This window comes from Salmo salar, chromosome ssa21 (assembly GCF_905237065.1).
Source record: "Salmo salar chromosome ssa21, Ssal_v3.1, whole genome shotgun sequence".
NCBI classification, from domain to species: Eukaryota; Metazoa; Chordata; class Actinopteri; order Salmoniformes; family Salmonidae; genus Salmo; species Salmo salar.
In genome coordinates, this window is record NC_059462.1 from 9,393,712 (window position 1) to 9,415,441 (window position 21,730).

At 42.7% G+C, this 21,730-nt stretch overlaps 1 protein-coding gene across 1 annotated transcript; it reads left to right on the plus strand.

The window, feature by feature from the left end:
* Positions 1 to 1,277: 1,277 nt before the first annotated feature.
* Positions 1,278 to 21,699, plus strand: LOC106581692 (serine/threonine-protein kinase 17B). The gene is made up of 7 exons (XM_045704418.1): positions 1,278 to 1,965; positions 16,434 to 16,646; positions 17,595 to 17,733; positions 18,012 to 18,138; positions 18,260 to 18,308; positions 18,469 to 18,648; positions 18,801 to 21,699. The coding sequence occupies exons 1-7, from the start codon at positions 1,847 to 1,849 to the stop codon at positions 19,048 to 19,050; spliced, it is 1,077 nt and encodes a 358-aa protein (XP_045560374.1). The 5' UTR covers positions 1,278 to 1,846; the 3' UTR covers positions 19,051 to 21,699.
* Positions 21,700 to 21,730: the final 31 nt, after the last annotated feature.

Here is a 21,730-nt window from a genome sequence, read left to right on the forward strand (position 1 = left end):
GAAAAGTAGTCAAGATTGACTAATCTCTCTCGGGTTGGGGTGCGACCCTACTCGCCTGAGTAGCCTCGTTTCACTGCCAAAAATAAAATTAAACCAATGCAAATAGTCTGGGTAGCTATTTCATTAGATGTTCAGGAGTCTTTTGGCTTGGGGATAGAAACTGTTAAGAAGTCTTTTGGAACTCGACTTGGCGCTCCGGTAACACTTGCCTTGTGGTCATAAGAGATGGTGGCAGAAACATTATGTACAAAATAAGTTACAAATAACACGAAAAAACACACACAATAGCACAATTTGTTATGGGACTGTAAAACGGCAGCCATCTCTTCTGGCGCCATTAAGTATTCCAGCGAGTTGGGAAACTAAAAACTGTAATATTTTATGTTTCACCGAGTCGTGGCTGAACGACGAGATGAATAACAAACAGCTGGCGGGTTTTACGCTTTTGCGACTGGATCTATGTGTATTTGTAAACAACAGCTGGTGCACGAAATTTTAAGGAAGTCTCTAGGTTTTGCTGGGCTTTGCCTCATACATTTGCAAAGTTTTACTTTTTTTCGGTGTCACCACAACAACCCTGGCACATACTGTTTTATGTGTAGAATCTTCTGAGGGTCAAGGCCCATTTGTGTGTTATATCGCACATGGCAGTCGTCGTCAGGATAAGCTTGTCTGGCAATACAGGAGTTAGTATATCCCATAAGTTAAATACCGAAACAAATACTCAAAAGTTAACTTTAGGTGACAACCGTAACCCCGGTTCTCTGATAGTATGAGTGAGGTATTTCACCAGACCACCCTCCTTGCATGAGTGAGGAAGAGCTGTTGCTAATTTTGAATGAGTCAGATGCTGTGTGGGACCTTTTTATAGGGTAGGAAGGACACCCTTCCCCGACGCACACATCTCGACGTCCAGCCAATCATGGCTGGTATAGTGTAATAAAGGCTTCTGACAAATACGCTGGGGGCATAGGCCACAAGTAAAATACCTCTCATACTATAGAGAACCCGGGGTTACGGTCGTAACCTAAAGTGTTTTACTTAGAAATATAACCACCAGAGGGCATCATCGGTCACAGGGTCACGTCGATGATGCCGTCTCTTTGACAACCTTCAAAAAAGTGTGTTAATACCTAACAAATTATTTAAGTGAACACCCAGTCAAGTTAGAAGTATAAATTAAGTTACTACTGATGCATGGGTTAAAATATCATTTATTTTATTATGAAAATTGAGATGTAGTTGAAAAGACGTAGACACGTCGCGCCTGCGCAGAACGAGGCGACAAAATGTCAAAACCGTCCGAACGAGATTAGCCGCAATCTAAGTTTGAAGACGTGTTGCTCACATCAACGGGAGGAAGGATTTTAGCCAGATGATAGCTAGGCACAAAACTCGCTTATTAATAAACACAGTCAATAGGGAAAGTTTAAGCAAGTTTGTCAATCAACCCGATAGTTAGTTAGCTGTCTATTAAAGAAAAGTAAAAGGGAGCTAGTACGGTTGTTTAGATGGATGGATAGCTAGCTAGCGAACGTTAGCCGTTGTTCTTCGTGACCTGTCTTTCAAGTAACTAACCAGCTGTTCTACTACTAGCAAGTTATTATCTACAGCTAAAGCATCTCGAACTAGCTAGCTATTAGCTAGTAACTTAGTTAACGTTACTATGTAGCTATCCAGCTAATAGTTATAACGTTAGCTAACTAAATAACTTTAAGCTAACTACTATACCTGGTTTAGCACTGGCTAAACACATTAGCTACTAGCTGGCTAGATAGTCTACGGCCTTGATTCGGCTTGACAGGTGCAAATTTATTGCCACAGTGAAGTCCGGCTGACAACAACGATGTCTCGCAGGCGGATTGACAGCCGCAATGGACCGACTGGGCTACTTGGAGAAATTCAAACCCTTATCAATACGGAACCGATGGACAGTGTTTATGACATCACTGGCGAGTTGGGCAGGTGAGCCAATGTGACAATGTCCCCTTTTCAAACTTTCTCATTCCATCAACCTCTTCTCTCAGATCGTGTTATGACTCCAATGCATTCCATTGGCCTTTTGCATCATAGAGAGCAAACGTTAGTGAGCTAACGTACTCACAACCTATCGAGGATGGATAACATATTTAGCTATAACAAATGTATCCCTCTTTATCAAATCTAACTGTATTTATTACATGCTTTGTAAACAACAGGTGTAGTATACTAACAGTGAAATGCTTACTTCCGGGCCCTTCCCAACAATGCATGGGGGGGAGAATAATAGGAAAATAATAAAACAAGGAATAAATACACAATGATTATACAAGGGGTAGCAGTACCAAGTCCATGTGCAGGGGTACGAGGTAATTGAGGTATGTATGTGTGTGTGTATGTATGTGTGTATATTTTGCTCCAGAGTGGTGCTGCATCTCAGGGGTGTCACTACAAACACCCTGGTTCGTATCCAGGCTGTATTACAACCGGCGGTGATTGGGAGTCCCATAGGGCGGCGCAAAATTGGCCCAGCGTCGTCTGGGTTTGGCTGGTGTAGGCCGTCATTGTAAATAAGAATTTGTTCTTAACTGACTTGCCTAGTTAAATAAAGGTTAAATATAAAAATATACTGTAAGTAGGTATAAAGTGACTAGGCGACAGGATAGATAATGAACAGTAACAGCAGCATATGTGATGAGTCAAAAGAGTTGGTGCAAAAAGGGGCAATGCAGATAGTCTGGGTAACTATTGGTTAGCTATTTAGCAGTCTTATGGCTTGAGGGTAGAAGCTGGTCAGGGTCCTGTTGGTTCCAGACTTGGCTCATCGCTACTGCTTGCTGTGTGGTAGCAGATAGAACAGTCTATGACTTGGGTGGCCGGAGTCTTCTAACAATTTATAGGGCCTTCCTCTGACACCGCCTGGTATAGAGGTCATGGATGGCAGGGAGCACGGCCCCAGTGATGCCAAGAAGTTGCTGTACCAAGCAGTGATGCAGCCAGTCAAGATGCTCTCAATGGTGCAGCTGTGTACTTTTTTAATGTGGAACCTTGATGCTTATCACACTGTAAATGCAATTGTAGTAGATTTGTGGGTAAAGGATTTTCTCCCAATATAATTTGTTATCAAATTTCAGGAAAATCCAAACGTTACATTTTTTGTTCCATATTCAAACAGGATGACCTCAGTCCTTTTGTAAGTAGATAGCCTAACCTTTGTGACCTATCCTCACAAAGAGATGTGACTATAAGCGCTGTACGTGTGCCTGTCCCAAACCTAACATGTGTTGCCTACCATAAAGGACCCATTACTAGGTACACCCTAGCCCAAGAATGTATACTTAAGGAGTGAATGTGGTCCGACCGTTACTCCTTATGTTCCAAAGACCTTGTGTTATTTTCAGAGGTAGACTGTCTCTGGAAGACAAAACAGCCAAATACTCCAAAACATGAATTGATTATTAGTTGCGATACAGTTCTAGAAACATAAAGCCCTTTACTTTCATATCACATCAAAATATTTCACAAATGCAAAATATACACTTACTGTACACTGTTTTAGCCGGCTTCATCACAGTTGCAGCCAACAGTATTTTTCAGTGACAACACATTTCTGGCGGCTTTCTTCTGTTACACAGGGGTGTTCGAAGCATGCTAGATAGGTCATTAGTACAGGTGGCCTCCTTTGTCTTCCAGTGAACACCCGCCAAATGCAGTTAGATTTTGTCATTGGTGGGTAAGAATGCCTATTTCACCCAGCCACGTTGGCGGGTGGTCACACTGAGCATTTGGATATGCAAAAATTCAATCCAAAGCCCACATGTAGATGGTCGAATTGAGAAAGGCTACCAAAGTATGACTACTGTCGTGTTTCTTGGCCAGTTATATCGTTTTGTTCACACGCTAGGTAGTTTGAGTTTGGTGCAACTGTCTGCTGCTAAGATGCTATCAAAGATTTTTTTCTTCACAGACAAGACAGTGCTCAGTTACCGTGGTAACGACCATCCCTTAAATGGGCAGCTGACATTTTTAAAGGTACATTGACCATGGATCACTCCGAAAACTTTTATTCATGAACTTTTAGCCGTTTCTTATCAGTAACACTGAAATACTTTAATTGTTCTCTTTGATTTATTTGTATGCTTCTACATTTCTATTTAGGAATACATCATGTACTCCTTGTAAACAAATATCAGCATAGAGATCTGAACTTCTCTACTCTTTCCATGACAGATGGACCAGGTGAATTCAGGTAAAAGCTATGATCCCTTATTGATGTCACTTGTTAAATCCACTTCAATCAGTGTAGAGATGAAGGGGAGGAGACATGTTAAAATAAGGATTTTCAACCCTTGAGACAATTAAACATGGATTGTGTATGTGTGCCATTCAATGGGTGAATGGGCAAGACAAACTATTTCAGTGCCTTTTAAACGGGGTATGGTAGTAGGTGTCAGGCACACCGGTCTGTGTCAAGAACTGCAACGCTGCTGGGTTTTTCATGCTCAACAGTTTCCTGTGTGTATCAAGAAAGGTCCACCACCCGAAGGACAACTGGGCTGCGTTGGAGTCAACACGGGCCAGCATCCTTGTTGAACGCTTACGGGTCCATGCCCAACCAATTGAGGCTGTTCTTAGGGGAAAAAAGGGGAGGGGGCTGCAACTTTATATTAGTAAGGTGTTCCTAATGTTCGGTATACTCAATGTATTTTAATAAAAAAGGATTTTGTGGCAGGGCAGGCACTTTGTAGAACTGTTTATTTGTTTTTACTATTCTATCTAAATTAATGTTGTCACGATACCAACATTTTAATAATGATATGATACCAGGCGACGTATCACTATACTGAGTAGCCTAGCGCCCTGTTTGCCCACCCGCTTGTTCCCATTTTCTAAACATTATGCGTATGTGCTACACAAAAAACTGATATTCACACTTCTACTCAATACAACAAATATTTAATTGAACCTCACACTGTTCACTGTATAATAGAATACTGCATAGGAAAAATAGCGTAATTAAATTGTTGCCAGCAGCAGAGTTAGTCACCAACGCTCTGGATAACATGAACACAGCCTAACCAGCTCTGCTAGGGTGAGTAAAATGGTCAGAGTGGGGTGTTCTCTCATTATGTGTCTGGAAGTAGCTAGCCAATGTTGGCCAGTTAGCTTGGGTGCTTGACTGCAGTTGTGAGGTCAGAACGTTCGGATCAACCCGACTCATCGGCCAGAGCGTCCGGTGTGCTCTCTGAACGCGAAACGTTCTGAATTTACGAATGGACAATCTGACAGCACAGTTGCAGTCACCAACGCTCTGAATAACATAACAGCTAACCAGCTCTGCTAGGGCGAGTAATGTTCAGTGAGCTGTTGTCTCTCACTTAGATGTCTGGAAGTAGCTAGCAAGTTAGCTTGGGTGCTTGACTGCTGCTGTTAGTACATTCGGATGAACCCTTAAAGAGATGGGTGGGGCTAAAGCTTAAGAGGGTGTGAACGATGTTGAATGGGTGTAGACAAAGGGCGCTCCAATAGTAGTTCAAAAAGTTCAAAGACCATTTTCTCAAAAGTGAGTTTACAAGTTTATCACTATCAACGCAGAATTAGTTTCCCATTGTTCCTCAACTGTAGTGTATGATATACAATTTTGTAGCTGAGTCTCTACTTTTATCCAATGTAAAAAAACGCAATATCAAATTTTGCTACGTAAGCCGGTCGTTCACATATAAGGTCCCACAGTTGACTGTGCATGTCAGAGCGAAAACCAAGCCATGAGGTCGAAGGAATTCACCGTAGAGCTCCAAGACAGGATTGTGTCGGCACAGATGTGGGGAAGGGTACCAAAAAATGTCTGAAGCATTGAAGGTCCCCAAGAACAGAATGGCCTCCGTCATTCTTAAATGGAAGAAATTTCGGAACCGCTAAGACTTCCTAGAGCTGGCCGCCTGGCCAAACTAAGCAATCGGGGGAGAAGGGCCTTGGTCAGGGAGGTGACCAAGAACCTGATGGTCACTGCCAGAGCTCCAGAGTTCCTATGTGGCGATGGGAGAACCTTCCAGTAGGACAACCAGCACTTCACCAATCAGGCCTTTATGGTAGAGTGGCCAGACAGAAGCCACTCAGTAAAAGGCACATGACAGCCCGCTTGGAGTTTGCCAAAAGGCACCTAAAGGACTCTCTGACCATGAGAAACAATCATCTCTGGTCTGATGAAACCAAGATTGAACTCTTTGGCCTGAATGCCAAGCTTCACGTCTGGAGGAAACCTGGCACCATCCCTACGGTGAAGCATGGTGGTTGCAGCATCATGCTGTGGGCATGTTTTTCAGCGGCAGGGACTGGGAGACAAGTCAGGATTGAGAGGAAAGATGAACGGGGCAAAGTACAGTGAGATCCTTGATGAAAACCTGCTCCAGAGCGCTCAGGACCTCAAACTGGGGTGACGGTTTACCTTCCAACAGGACAACGACCCTAAGCACACAGCCAAGACAACGCAGGAGTGGCTTCGGGACAAGTCCTTGAATGGCCCAGCCAGAGCCCGGACTTGAACCTGATTGAACATATCTGAAAATAGCAGTACTGTGACGCTCCCCATCCAACCTGACAGAGCTTGAGATCATCTGCAGAGAAGAATGGGAGATACTCCCCAAAGACAGGTGTGCCAAGCTTGTAGAGTCATACTCAAGAAGACTCTTGGCTGTAATCGCTGCCAAAGGTGCTTCAACAAGATATTGAGTAAAGGGTCTGAATGCTTATGTAAATGTGATATTTCAGTTTTGATTTTTAATACATTTGCTAAAATGTTAACTGTTTATGCTTTATCATTATGGTGTATTGTCAATTAATCAGGCTGTAACGTAACAATGTGGAAAAAGTCAAGGGGTCTGAATACTTTCTGAATAAATTGTACATGTCATTGTGTCTGTAAGGAGAAAATACTTCATGATACCTTCTACTCTTCAGTTAAGACATACACACCACTCTCTCTCCCACAAACATACACACACTGATACCAAATTTAAAAAAAATCTGCACCAAACAGAATGTAAGGAGCCACATAAAGATTTTTTTATACAGTTAGGCCTATTTGAATCCTACATTTGAAGCACATCTCATGAGTAGCAGACCCTTTTCCTTTCATCCTGTGCCAATCAAATTTGCTTAGACCTACTGTCAAGTCACCAGGTTATTTTTTGACTAGGCCGAATTTTTTTTAAATATTTTTTTAATTTTTTGTAATATTTAGTATTTTTTTTATTTTTTTTATATTTTAATATTTTTTTTTTTTTTTTGTCACTTTTATTTATCTAGGTAAGTCAGTTAAGAAAAAAATCTTATTTCCAATGACGGCCTAGGAACAGTGGGTTAACGTTAACAGAACAACAGATTTTTACCTTGTCAGCTCTGGGATTCGATCTTGCGACCTTTCGGTTACTAGTCCAACACTCTAACCACTAGGCTACCTGCCCCCCTAATAATTGGCAGGCCTGGATTAGTTTAAAACCGCCCGTGTCATGGTTTGTGAAAACCGTGGCTGAACAAAAATACATTACGGGGATTACTGAAAGATTCAACGGGATGGAGGACTTCAGTCGCTGTTCAAATCTTCATTTTCTTAGGTTTCCCTTAATGCTGTGGAACAACGGGAATGGAAGAATTCCTGGAAAAGGTAATACCACAACTACTGGGCCAGGAGAACTTAACACGGGCTCCCACAATGAACGAGCACGTTCAACAGGTGGCCCGAGAGGGGACACGATCAGCAAACCAAGGGGCATCATCGCCAAGTTCCTTAACTATAGGAACAAAGATAAAGTTCTGACTGGCCATCAAAGCCAAAAAGTCAGGAGTCAGACCTTTTGATGTATGGGGCCATCGGATCTATATCAACACCAACATGAGCAGAGCCCTCTACATGAAACAGAGAATATGAATCCATAAAGAAAAAGCTATGGGGAAAAATGAGTCCTGTTTTCTCTGGTGTACCCCACACAACTATGGGTCAAATGGCAGGGAAGAGACATCACACTGAAATAAGCAAAAATATATCAGGTTCCTGGATATAGAGAATGGTAGACATAGCAATGAATGAACTGTATAGACTAGGACAGCTTTTTAACAGACTATGTACGACAGATGGGGTACTGGACTAAGCCTACTGAAATGAGGTGAAAGATGGACTATTACACCCCACCACATCAAAGATACAAAAGAAAGGTATGTGTTGTAAATCCCTTCACAGGCCTATTGAAAAGACAATCACAGCACCACTCAGGCAATCTGTCTAAATGAAGAACATTTAGTGACTATTGGCTATGCAGCCTAAATGACAACCCATTAATTGGTATGCTATAGCCATAATCTATTTGTTTAAGTAATGAACTGACAAGGGAATAGGACATGGTTGCTATGATCTGGACAACAACAAAAAAAAATGCTCCCCAGCCTATAGGCTACACTACATGGCCAAAAGTATGTGGATTCGTCTATTTCGGCTACACCCGTTGCTGACAGGTGTATAAAATCAAGCACACTGCCATGCAATCTCCATAGACAAACATGCGTAGTAGAAGGGCCCATACTGAAGATTTCAGTGACTCAACGTGACACCATAGGATGCCACCTTTTCAACAAGTCAGTTTGTACAATTTCTGCCCTGCTAGAGCTGCCATACAAGGAAATACTTCTGGGAACTTTGAATTGTCAAGAGGTGTAAAACAAGGTTGCCCTATCTCACCATACCTATTATGGCCATTCAATTGTTCGCTTTAAAAATCAGATCTAATGATAACATTAAGGGGCAAAAAAATAAGGGATTAGAGACAAGTATCAATGTACGCCGATGCTTAAAGTTTTCTCTCGAGTTAAACCTTGAAGGGCCTCATTGAGGACTTGGATAATTTCTCGAGTTTCTCTGGACTAAAACCTGACTATGATAAGTGTATGTATATTACAGAATGGCCACTAAAAGATCAACTTTAAATTGTCATGTGGTCTCCCGATTTTAAATGGGCGGATGGTGAAGTCGATATGTTTGGTGTACATATCCCAGAAAAGTTCAGCCATCTTGCAACTTTGATCGAATATACTGAACAAAAATATAAACTCATGCAACAATTTCAACAATTCTACTGAGGTTATAAGAAAAGCGGTCAATTGAATTAAATAAATTAGGCCCAAATCTATGGATTTCACATGAATGGGCAGGGGCACAGCCAGGCCCAGCCAATTAGAATACGTTTTTTCTCACAAAAGGGCTTTATTACAGAGACAAGTACTCCTCAGTTTCATCAGCTGTCTGGGTGGCTGGTCTCGGATGATCCCGCAGGTGAAGAAGCTGGATGTGGAGGTCCTGGGCTGGTGTGGTTACACGTGGTCTGCGGTTGTGAGGCCGGTTGGATGTACTGCCAAATTCTCTAAATCGACATTTGGAGGCGCCTTATGGTAGATAATGTAATGTTAATTTATCTGGGAACAGCTCTGGTTGACATTCCTGCAGTCAGCATGCCAATTGCACCATCCCTCAACTTGAAACATTGGTGGCGTTGTGTGACAACTGCACACCTATGTTAACTCATCACGGCTCTGCCACAAAATAAATTAAATAATTAGTCTAAGTAAATGTCTATTCCAATTTTATCTGCCACCCATTGAAAAACCATAAATGGCTTAATGATTAGTATAAATAAAAAATGTATCCATGTCTTAAAGTAAAAATATTTGTCAGCAATACCGTATAAGGTTTTTGATGTCCCAATACCTTGGCATCGGGTCTGAACTGACATATGAAATAATTCACACATCAATCTGTTCTTTTCCATTTAAGCTATTATATAAAATACTTAATACAAAAAGAGTGCTCAATATATGGGGCATTGAACAGTCAGCCTTGAGCAGACTGCCACGAGGAAACAAAATCAATAGAACATATTTTATGGTACTGTCCATCGGTGGCTCGCTTTTGAAGGCAAGTCTAGGAATGGTTGTTATATCAGGATTCAGATGGACCTGCAAACTGTATTGTTAGGGGTTCTGAAAAACCACAATCGGTCAATGGGAAATATCATTATACTCTTGGGTAAAGTATTTATTTTTAGGGTATATTTGTAGAAATAGTACAAATAGGTAGGTTCAGGACTCTTTTATGACATAGTTAAATGTATTGCAAAAGAAAATAGCAAAATTGCATTATACTGGGAAAGATGGGTTAATCGGTGGGTTGGAGTTAAGATCAGAATGACTGGTGGATTGGCTGCTGTGGGTTAAAATCCAGCAATTGGAGAAAAGGAATGTATGATTATTTAATTACAGGTAACGTAGATGTGAGTGACATAATAGCTGTAAGTAGAAGTATTGTAGTCCGAAGTGAGCGTCTATGAATAGCCTAGGGTACATCCCATCCCTGGTGTCTCATCTTGCTAGTGCAATGCAGGACGAAGGAAGCAAGCTCAGCCACAGAGAAAGAGGAAATAGACTAACTGTCTACTTCCTGTGTGTGTGTGTGTGTGTGTACAGGGTGGCAATTTGAGTTTTCCCTAGATTGTGAAATTGTCAATTCAATGTTAATTTACAGTACAAACTAGGTTTGGGCAGTGTCCAGATTTTCATATTGTTATACCGTCCTTCTCTCATCCCGGGATTTTACGGTATTACCATTTTAGTACACAAGGGGGTGGCCAAAAAACACAAAGCCCATTGGGCATCTATTACCAGAATGCTAACAAAATGAATAGAGAATTTCCATAAAGGCTGACATTGTGCGAATGAACAAAATTTTGACACATGCTTGTGTGAAGGAAGAATAGTACTGGCTCTGGAACAGCATGTGTACCTGCTCTGCTCAGAGAAGAGTGGAGAGGAGCAGACAGGCCGAGAACAGAGAGGATAAAAACGCAAGGAAATCAAGCAGTGGCAGCTGTACAGAACTCATTTTCAAACACGGCAGAAAGCGAACACTACATGATTCCCTGTCACCTTATTAATTCCGCCACTTGCTTAGATAACGCAACCAGTCATTTTTACTTGCTAGTTAATGCAGAATTCTGTATTTTTGACGCAGGAGAAAACAGATCTAAAATGCCTCTGTATCAACCTTAATTTTGTGCTTTAGTTGCACTTCACTCGGATGAGAATTCACAAACAGGCATTCTATCAGTAGACAGCGCTTTTCTACATTAAAATGAAAGATTAACTTAAAGAAACCTTTGAATAAGTAGGTGTGTCCAAACTTTGGACTGGTACTGTACATAATTGTTGCTGCTACAGTCTAATGACCAAAAAGAGGTTCTGGGTATCAGAAAAGCTATTACTCACCTCGAACTGGACGAAGATTTTTTTTTTTTCTATAATGAGTCCGACGTGAAGGATATACTCTTTCTCCAAGACCAAGCCAAAATCCCTATCATTCACGTGAAGAAAAGACAGAGGTACACGTGGTGGCGATCGGAGTGCCTTGTGAGAATTCGTCAGCAAGTGGGTAACCCGCCTCAACCATTTTGTTCTATTGGCCAATGTGCCAATAGATGAGCTCCGTTCGAGACTATCCTACCAACGGGACATTAACTAATATGTTATGTTTCACCGAGTCGTGGCTGAACGACGACATGGATAATATACAGTCGGCGGGACAGAAATTCTACGTCTGGTAAGATGAGTGGTGGTGTGTGTCTATTTGTCAATAACAGCTGGTGCGCGATATCTAATATTAAGGAAGTCTCGAGGTATTGCTCACCTGAAGTAGAGTACCTCATGATAGGGTGGTCTACAGCTTATCTACCAGGATAGTTTTCATCTATATTTTTCATAGCCGTCTATTTACCACTACATACCGATGCGGGCACTAAGACCTCACTCAATGAGCTGTTTAATGCCATAAGCAAACAAGAAAATGCTCATCCATAAGCGGTGCTCCTAGTGGCCGGGGACTTTAATGCAGTCAAACTTAAATCTGTTTGACCAGAATGTCACGTGCAACCAGAGGGAAAAAAAACTCATTGTTCCCACAGTGACCACACACAGAGACACATATAAATCTCGCCCTCCATTTGGCAAATCTGACCATAAGTCTATCCTCCTGATTCCTACTTGCAAGCAAAAACTAAAGCAATGAAGTACCAGTGACTCGCTCAAAACAGAAGATGTCAGATGATGCGGATGCTATGCTACAGGACTGTTTTGCTAGCACAGACTGGAATATGTTCCGGAATTCATCCAATGGCATTGAGGGGTATACCACATCAGTCACTGGCTTCATCAATAAGTGCATTGAGGACATCGTTCCCACAGTGACCGTATGTACATATCCCAACCAGAAGCCATGGTTTATAGGCAACATCCGCATGGAGCTAAAGGCTAGAGCTATCCCCTCAGACGAACCATCAAACAGGCAAAACGTCAATACAGGACTAAGATTGAATCCTACTAGAACTGCTCTGACGCTCGTCGGATGTGGCAGGGCTGAAAAATTATTATGGAATGCAAAGGGAAACCCAGACGCTAGCTGCCCAGTGACGCGAGCCTACCAGATGGGCTAGATGCTTTTTATGCTTGTTTCGAGGCAAGCAACACTGAAGCATGCATGAGAGCACCAGTTGTTCCAGACGACTGTGTGATCACGCTCGCCGTGGCCAATGTGAGTAAGATCAAACAGGTCAACATTCACTAGACTGTGGGGCCAAACCGATTACCAGGATGTGTACTTAAAGCATGCGCGGACCAACAGGCAAGTGACTTAACTGACATTTTCAACCTCCCTGACTGAGTCTGTAATAGCTACATGTTTCAAGGAGACCACCATAGTCCCTGTGCCCAAGAAAGCGAACGTAACCTGAGCTAAATGACTACAGCCCCGTAGCACTCATGTTGGTAGCCATGACTTGCTTTGAAAGGCTGGTCATGGCTCACCAACACCATCATCCCGGAAACCCTAGACCCACTCCAATTCACGTACTGCCCCAACAGATCCACTGATGACGCAATCTGTCGCACTCCACACTGCCCTAACCCACCTGGACAAAAGGAACACCTATGTGAGAATGCTGTTCATTGACTACAGCTCAGCGTTCAATACCATAGTGCCCACAAAGCTCATCACTAAGCTAAAGACCCTTGGACTAAACACTTCCCTCCGCAACTGGATCCTGGACTTCGTGACGGGCCGTCCCCAGGTGGTAAGGGTAAGCAACAATACATCTGCCGCGCTGATCCTCAATACGGGAGCCTCGGGTGAGTGCTTAGTCCCCTCCTGTACTCCCTGTTCACCCATGACTGCATCGCCAGGCACGACTCCAACACCATCATGACGTTTGCTGATGACACAACAGTAGTTGGCCTGATCACCGACAATGATGAGACAGCCTATAGCAGGCCTGGGAAACTCCAGTCCTCAGGGGCCTGATTGGGGTCACTCTTTTGCCCCAGCTAACACACCTGACTCCAATAATCACCTAATCATGATCTTCAGTTAACAATGCAATTAGTTTAAATCAGGTGTGTTTGCTAGGGATGGGGGAAAAGTGTGATACCAATCAGGCCCCGAGGACTGGAATTGCCCAGGCCTGGCCTATAAGGAGGTCAGCAGCGACGACAACAACCTCTCCATCAACCTGAACAAGACAAAGTAGCTGAACGTGGACTACAGGAAAAGGAGGGCCGAACATGCCCCCATTCACATTATCGGTGCTATAGTGGAGCAGGTTGAGAGCTTTAAGTTCCTTGGTGTCCACACCAAGAAAGTTGTGAAGAGGGCATGCCAATGCCTTTTCCCCCTCAGAAGACTGAAAATATTTGGCATGGGTCACCAGATCCTCAAAAGGTTTTACAGCCGCACCATCGAAAGCATCCTGTCCGGTTGCATCACCGCCTGGTATGGCAACTTCTCTGCCTCTGACCGTAAGGCGCTACAGAGAGCAGTGCGTACAGCCCAGTACATCACTGGGGCCAAGCATCACTGGGGCCAAGCTTCCTGACACCACCTATATACTAGGTGGTGTCAGGAAGGCTTCAAATTGTCAGACTCCAGTCATTGCCTCTGCTACCGCACGGCAAGCTGTACCGGAGCACCAAGTCTAGGTCCAAAGGGTTCCTTTAATAGCTTCGACCCCCCCAAGCCATAAGACTGCTCAACAATTAATCAAATTGCCACCCGAACTATCTAAATTGACCCCCCCCCCCTTAGTTTAGTTTATTTAGCAAATATTTTATGAACTACTTCTTGAACTGGTTAAGGGGCTTTTAAGTAAGCATTTAAGGTCTACACCGGATTGTATTCGGCACATGTGACAAATAAAATTTGATTTGATGCATCGTTTTTGCAAAAGAATACCTTGCTTTTTCATTGTAATGTTAATTTACTTGTGTGGCTGCCAGCCAAATAGCATTGCACTTCTGTTGTCATCTGATGAAAATTAAGCTATTTTCTACGAAACGTCTTTTCTGTGAAGGAAAACTACAGTTGACTTTCAATATAAAACGCCACCTCTGTCCTTACACACCTGCTCTCACTTTCTCGCCTTGTGCAAATTACAAACAAACGTGTGACTGGTTCAACTGTTCTGGGGAAACTACATTAAGTTTCATAATGTGACAAGGTGAAATGAAGAACGCAAACTGTTTATCTCCTAATGTATTGCACAAGTTGACTGCAGGTATTTAAAAAGTTCCTACAAATATAAACATTTATTGCTCAACTTAAGAAATAGTTTCAACGGTATTGGAAAAAACATCCTGTGGCTATTTCAGAATATTCCGGTATACGGTATACCGCCCAAGTCTAGTACAAACACTCAAACTGCATGAAACACCAGTGTGGCAACTGAGTGGAGAACACGTCTGCCTTTTGAGTGTGCTTGGCAGAGTTTGAAGGACAGATGTTGACTGCGGTATGTCCACACACAGATGTGTAGGCATAAAAGGTCTGTTTGCGAACCTACTGTCAGTTCACTTTCTTTCAGTCCACCATACAAGGTAGGCTACAGCTGATAAGGCTCCCTCCCTCCCTGTCATGAACTGTCGGCATTCGTGTAGGCCTATGCCACAGTTTCCAATCAGATTGGGACTGTAAGTTCTCAGTTCTCACACATCAATGCACTTCTGGTGTCAACATTTAGGGATATGCATAGCATGGGGTGTACTTTGAGTTGCCTTTTTAGATAGCCTAAGCTTAAACTCTTGGGCTGTGTAAAATTCTAATGATTGCATAGAGTTAATTTCTGCAACTTTGTAGGCCTAATGCATTACAATCAAGTAAAGAAATAAAGAACTCATAGGGTGGGGTGATGACTAGGCTAACCATTACCACCAGGGCCTAAAATGTACTTTTTGGTCCACCAGTCACTGTGGCAGGTAGATTGGAAAATCTACCAGCCACTCAGATTTCTTTACCAGCTCAAATATGATTTTTTTTTAAGCAGGAATTACACCAAAACACAAAAAGGCAGATGAGCATGCTTTATAATGTTTCTAAAACAATACATGTATTACTAGTAATAAGTAATGTGGTATATTGTTTAATTTCATTTTTTGTGACCTGAGTCTTTTAACCAAACTATCACAGATGAGACCATTTTCACCTGCCCCTTTAAGCATGGGAGATTAAGTAGTAATGCAACTTGAGTCATGTTGTGCCTGTGAGATTGAGTCTGGCTAGTACTGTAGCATTGTCTTTTCCCTAGCAGTTGAAACGCAAACATTGAGAAACAACCTAACTTGTGAACAAAACAATGTAAAGAGCCAAGAAACACAAGGGCAATGTCTCACTTCAGTAGACTTTTGTTTCAAGTAAATTAGACAAACTTTTATTAGTCTAATTTGCGCAGCGCTTCCAAAAATGAATCTTTCACTTAGCTCTTCATGTGCACACATCCCCCAGCCAGGCAGTGTTGCAACGCAAGGTGCTATAGTCTATATAGGATTCGACTATTTGAGCAATTAATTTAACAACTATGAAACAAATACTTTGAAAACAGCTACTGCAGTAGTTATTTCACTGTAAATGCTAATGTGGCGGATGAAATTGATTTTGGCATTGGCGGGTAAGATGTCTATCGGCATGTGGCAGGTGTTCATTTTAGATCCTGATTACCACAACGTGTTATAGTAGGGTGTGGGTATGGAGTGGCCTCATTTTAACCCTTTTCACACTACTAAGCCAAGCTATAGGCTTACTGAGCTGGCCGGGTTATGCATTCACCTAGTTGCTGTAACGTGCTTGACAAGACTGTGAAAAAAATGTCAAAGCCAGTACGGTTTGGTTGGCAGTGCACTGTGGTTGTCCTACTATAGTTGAATGCACTGCCTATAAGTCACTCTGGAGAAATAATAATATATGCAGACATACTTATCCAAAGCAAAATGTAATGTTTGTCTAATATTGTAACAAAGTTGTCTCCTTCAGCGTAGACTAAAATGACCCAGATAGTGTGTGATGAATGACTCAGCCCTCCCTTCATCCTCGGTGCCAGGGGGAAATTTGCGGTGGTAAGGCGGTGCGTGGAGAGGTCCACAGGGAAGGTGTTTGCCGCCAAGTTCCTGCGGAAGCGGCGGCGGGGCCGAGACTGCCGGGCCGAGGTGGTGCACGAGATGGGTGTGCTGGAGGCGGCCCGCAACAACCCTCGCGTGGTTAACCTGCACGCTGCCTATGAGACAGACCACGACATCATCCTGCTGCTGGAATAGTGAGTTATGGCCAACTTCTAGATTGCACTCAATGCGATCAGTAACAATTTTAAAGGTTTGTTGTTCACACATCCACCCCATACTGCCATCAGCTTCCTCCATTACATCTGTCAAGTCCTTAACTCATCTTGCAAATCCGCTACTTATGCATGTTTACTTTTTTTTATGTAAACCTATCTTTGTACAGTACAGAGGATATTTAAAGTTTCTCATAACTGAGACAGTATGTGTGATTATGCCTTGGAACTTCATTGGAATCAGTACTCCTTTACACTGAATCCAACAAAACAGAAACTAGAATGCAGATGGGCTGCAATCCACATTCTGTGCTTAAAGGGATACTTATGGATTTTGCCAATGAGGCCCGTTATCTACCTCCCCAGAGTCCGATGAACTCGTTGATACTATTATTTCTCTGCGTGCAGTTTGAAGAAAGTTGCTAACTAGCGCAAGGACTGGAAGTCTATGGGTATCTACTAACAGATAACCATAGACTTGCATGCTAACAGTTTCCCATAGACTTCCAGTCATTGCGCTAACGTTAGTTAGCATTGGCTCGCAAAACTACCTCTAAATCCCTTAATACCGGAGACAGACATAAAAATGGTATCTACAAGTTCATCTGACACTGGGGAAGTAGATAAAGGGAAACTCCACCCTTAGCACTCGTGTGTATTCTGAGAGTCAATAGACATGTTTCCACCCTCCCTGTTTGTTTCATTGAGTTTTGAGGAAAGCCTTTCTAATCCTGCCCTGAAAGCAAAGTGCCTTTAGAACTGAAAGGGGAAGGCTATTCCATTGGAAATACCCAATTATCTGTTGCCTGACCTGAAATTATATGAAACAAGCTTATACACTCAGCTGAGTCAAAACCACCTAGGTTTTATGGATGCAAACATGCAACAAAGTTTTATGATAGTTTGTGTTACTCTCTCTCTGTGTGACAGTGCGGCGGGGGGTGAGATCTTTGACCACTGTGACTGTGATGAGCTGCTCCCAGAGGGCCAAATCACACGGCTGATCAGACAGACGCTGGAGGGCGTCCACCTCCTCCACCAAACCAGCGTGGTGCACCTGGACCTCAAGGTCTATCCCTCCACACCTCTTAATATATACACACACACAGTATATAAGCAGAAGTGCACTGTGCACATACAAACATATGTACATACACCTCTCAACCCTATTTGCTCTCTTATTCATCTTTACATCACCACTTGCATATCTTTGCTGTAAACACAATCTCATGCAGGAAGGATTGTGAATGTCTGGACCTGCTGTATTATGACAGCTTTATTATGACTCTGCACAACTTTAAGTCACCCTTTTGGACTACTCACCCAATCCCTCCCTCTTTCTTTCAGCCCCAGAACATCCTACTAACCAGCCTGGCTCCGCTGGGGGACATAAAGATTGTGGACTTTGGCCTCGCACGCAAACTGGGCATGGTCGGAGAGCTCCGAGAGATCTTGGGCACGCCTGAGTACGTGGGTAAGGCAACGTCCATGTAACATGCCTCCAACGTTCCTTCAACCAGCTGCAATTAAGTCTGACATTCTACAATAACAATGTTCTGATGTAATCATATGGCCTCTCCCTTTTCTCACCTTAGCTCCAGAGATCCTGAACTATGAGCCTATCACAACGGCAACTGACTTGTGGTGAGTCATCAATATTAACACAAACTCTTATGACTGGATTTATGTCCGTGCCTGCCTAAGGCACTTGTGTGAAGTATGTATGTTTGCAGGTCAACACGTGTGCACCCTCTGAAACATTTGTACTAACTGTATTCTGTGTGTGTGTGTATGTATTCTTCAGGAGTGTGGGAGTGATCGCCTACATGCTGGTGACGGGCGAGTCTCCGTTTGCAGGGGATGACAAGCAGGAGACGTACCTGAACGTGTCCCAGGTCAACGTGGACTATAGCCAAGAGGCCTTCTCCAGGGTGTCGGAGCTCGCTGTCGACTTCATCCGCAAGCTGCTGGTCAAAACTCCAGAGTAAGCGGGACTATCACCAGCCAGTAAAGGTTCAGGGAATTCTAATGGTTAAATTACTGCTACTGACAGGAAGCATTGGAGCAAATGCTTTTGTGCTTTTCATTTCTAATAATTGGTTTTGACCTTGGTCTGTCTTCACCCTCTCCACACAGGGACCGGCCCAGTGCAGCCGACTGCATGACCCACCCCTGGCTGTGGCAGCAGCATCAATACCCAAGTACCGAGCCTGTCATGCCACGAACCCCCCGTGAGAGGAGCAGCGGTACCAAGTGGGCTGCCCCAGCCGAGGACCCAGAGGACAAGGAGAACTTCACCTTGGACTCACCCCACACCCAGGCCAAGAAGTTTCGCTTTGAGGAGGAGACACCTGCCGCCACCAACGGTGGAGATGGGGACTTCTGAGGGGGAAAGAGCGACGCAAGCGCACCCCTCCCACAAGCTCCTATTTTGCTTTTATTGGTTTTATGCAGCAAGGAACCTGCCGGCAAGTGTCGCCTACCCAAGAGCGCTTCTGTTCTGTTCTACTGCTCGCCAGTATCCAAGAGCGCCCAGCCAAACCAAAGATGGCCAGCTTCCTTTGTGATCTAACGTCAATTCGTCACTGTTTCTGTGTAGTTTGTTTCTAAATAATGCATTGATTTAAGATAAGTATTCTATTTTATTGTGAGCTGATTTGCTCCTTTCTAGTGTGTTTTTGTTTTGTCAGGTATATTTTGTCCCTGAATTTAAAGAATATGAGGCCAGATATAGCTCAAGGGAAATCTATGCAATACTGTTTTGCCACAAGTAACTTTTAAAGGAGACATTTAAATAGTCAACAAATTATTACTTGACCATTTTTGCCAGAAGGCCAGTAAGTGGTCGTAAAAGTGTTCTTAGATGCCCCAAAGTGTTCTTAGTATTTTGTGCTAAAATCATTCGACAGAACACTGAACTGTGCAGATATGGGCTCAATCAGTCTATTTGAGGAAGTGAAAGTAATGTACATCCTCACACTATGTCCTTGTTTGCCTGACCCAAGCTGTACATTACCTCCCTACTCTCAAACAAGCTTCAGGCCATGGCTTACGCACATTATATTCTGTGACATTGTGACATTCCCTTATCTTGCTCTCCAGCACGCCACATCTGAAAGCACAGTATGATGTCATCTTAGACAGGTTGTCTATGCACAGTACTCAGCCCTGGCCTGCATAATAATGTAAGCCAACAAGTCACACTGGTGTCTGTCTATAACATTTACAGTTTACTGTTAACCCCAACTCTTCCTCTGATTTACAATTCCACAGTAATAGAGATTTAAGAGGGTTCTGTAAAAAGGTGACTCATGGACAGTAAACACCACACCCATGCTTACTCAAATGTCTTTCTTCAAATGTTGTCAGTTCCTCTTGAGTCATTTGCTTAGGGGAACTGTGACTGAAGCATTTAACTATTTGTCATCTGGGTATTTCATTTGCTTATTTAACTGGAAAAAGTTGTTTTGAATTACATGTTTTTTTTGTGTAACTTGAACACAATGTATTTCCTGATATTCACTGAAGTAATTTAATCTGCATTCCTTTAATCGGTATTAAAAAGCTACTGTGTTTTTTTTTTTATGGCTAGGAAGCCTTAAACTTAAGGGGGGTGGGGTAGATTTGGGAATCATAACAGATTGTCTGTGTATGAAGGTGAGTTTATTTAGTCTTATCCCTCTGTTCATTCCATTTCCTCATCTCAGGGCAAATTACCTTTCACTTTGGTTGTAACTACCGTGTGCCTCTTTATATACGTTTTATATTCTAACCTGATTCTCAATATGTTTATATAATGGGATGGTGTTTTGTTTATATTTAGATGTACATATGGGTGTGTGTGCTTTATTTAACTGGATTCAGATGGGTTTATTAAGAAGATACGGGTTGTATGGGATATAGTATTGATGGCACCTCTTAACAAAAAGCTGTTTTGGTAACAGAGGTGACATGAAATTGAAATATGCTTTGGTTGCGAAGGGGTGAATGTGGGATTTGCATGAAGGGTTTGAAAAAGTGATTAGAGATGGATTTAAAAGAGAAAAGATGGTTATGAGGAAAGGGTATGACATTGAGATGGTTAGAGGATGAGAAAACATTGATTACGGAAGTGATGTAAGTGAAGGTTACGGAGTCAACGGTAGAAAAGGTGGACAAACTTTTTGGTAATGCAGTCAATAAACAGGAGAAAGGTTTCGACAGATATTTGTACAGTTTTACCAGCAGAGCACTTCCATGTAGAAAATGGAAGTGCTCTGTTGCTGAGCATGCATTCCCCATCTGTTTGTGAAGTTATGAAAGAATGACCCACCCTGAAGAATTTACGTGAAGCCTAACTGCCAGCAGACCTCAGCTGAACATGTCACTTTGTTCAAGGAGGTGCAAAGACTACATATCCTTGTTGTGGTCCTCAAGGTTTCCCAGAGATGTCACCGGCCTGGCACACACAATAGCCTTTGTCTTCGAGAGGGCTGTCTCCAGTCACGGCCATGCTCTCACTGTATGCTGTCATCCTAAAGGAGAACTGGAACACCAATACGTCATTAGTCAGTGGTTCAGTAGTCAGTACCATCCTCCGTTCAAAGACAGACACTTAAATGAAAACCAGACGCTCGAGGTACTGCTGACACCAATCGGTACAAAGTGGACTTGTACAACTTGATTATATTTGCTGATTTCATTTTGTATGGCTGTCTGAATTTACTTTTACATACAGATGCTAGTCATGTGACCTGTGTGTTCTCTGGGGACAAAGGTGACCAGTTTGCACTCTTCACATTCCTGTGGTGAGATCTTCTCCCACTTTACCAGGGTAATACTGAAGGAAATATCTGAGTCAAACTCATACCAGTTAGAAGCACCAGCAATAACCTTCAGACAGATGTTTATTTCACATTTGATAGATTTGTAGGTATATTCCATTTGTTTTTAGAATGGATAATATTAAATCCCCATTTGTATCTTCTGATCAACATCAATCTAATATTTAGGTGTTATCAGCAAACAAGAATGCTCATTAAAGATGATAAACCTACATGGAGTCTGGTCTTTTTACACTGCTGCAC

Excerpts from the sequence above, each read along its gene's own strand:
- LOC106581692 (XM_045704418.1), top strand. The coding sequence starts at position 1,847 with ATGTCTCGCAGGCGGATTGACAGCCGCAATGGACCGACTGGGCTACTT. Across the intron at positions 1,966-16,433 it reads ATCACTGGCGAGTTGGGCAG|GGGGAAATTTGCGGTGGTAA; the intron begins GTGAGCCAATGT and ends CCTCGGTGCCAG. Across the intron at positions 17,734-18,011 it reads TGGTGCACCTGGACCTCAAG|CCCCAGAACATCCTACTAAC; the intron begins GTCTATCCCTCC and ends TCTTTCTTTCAG.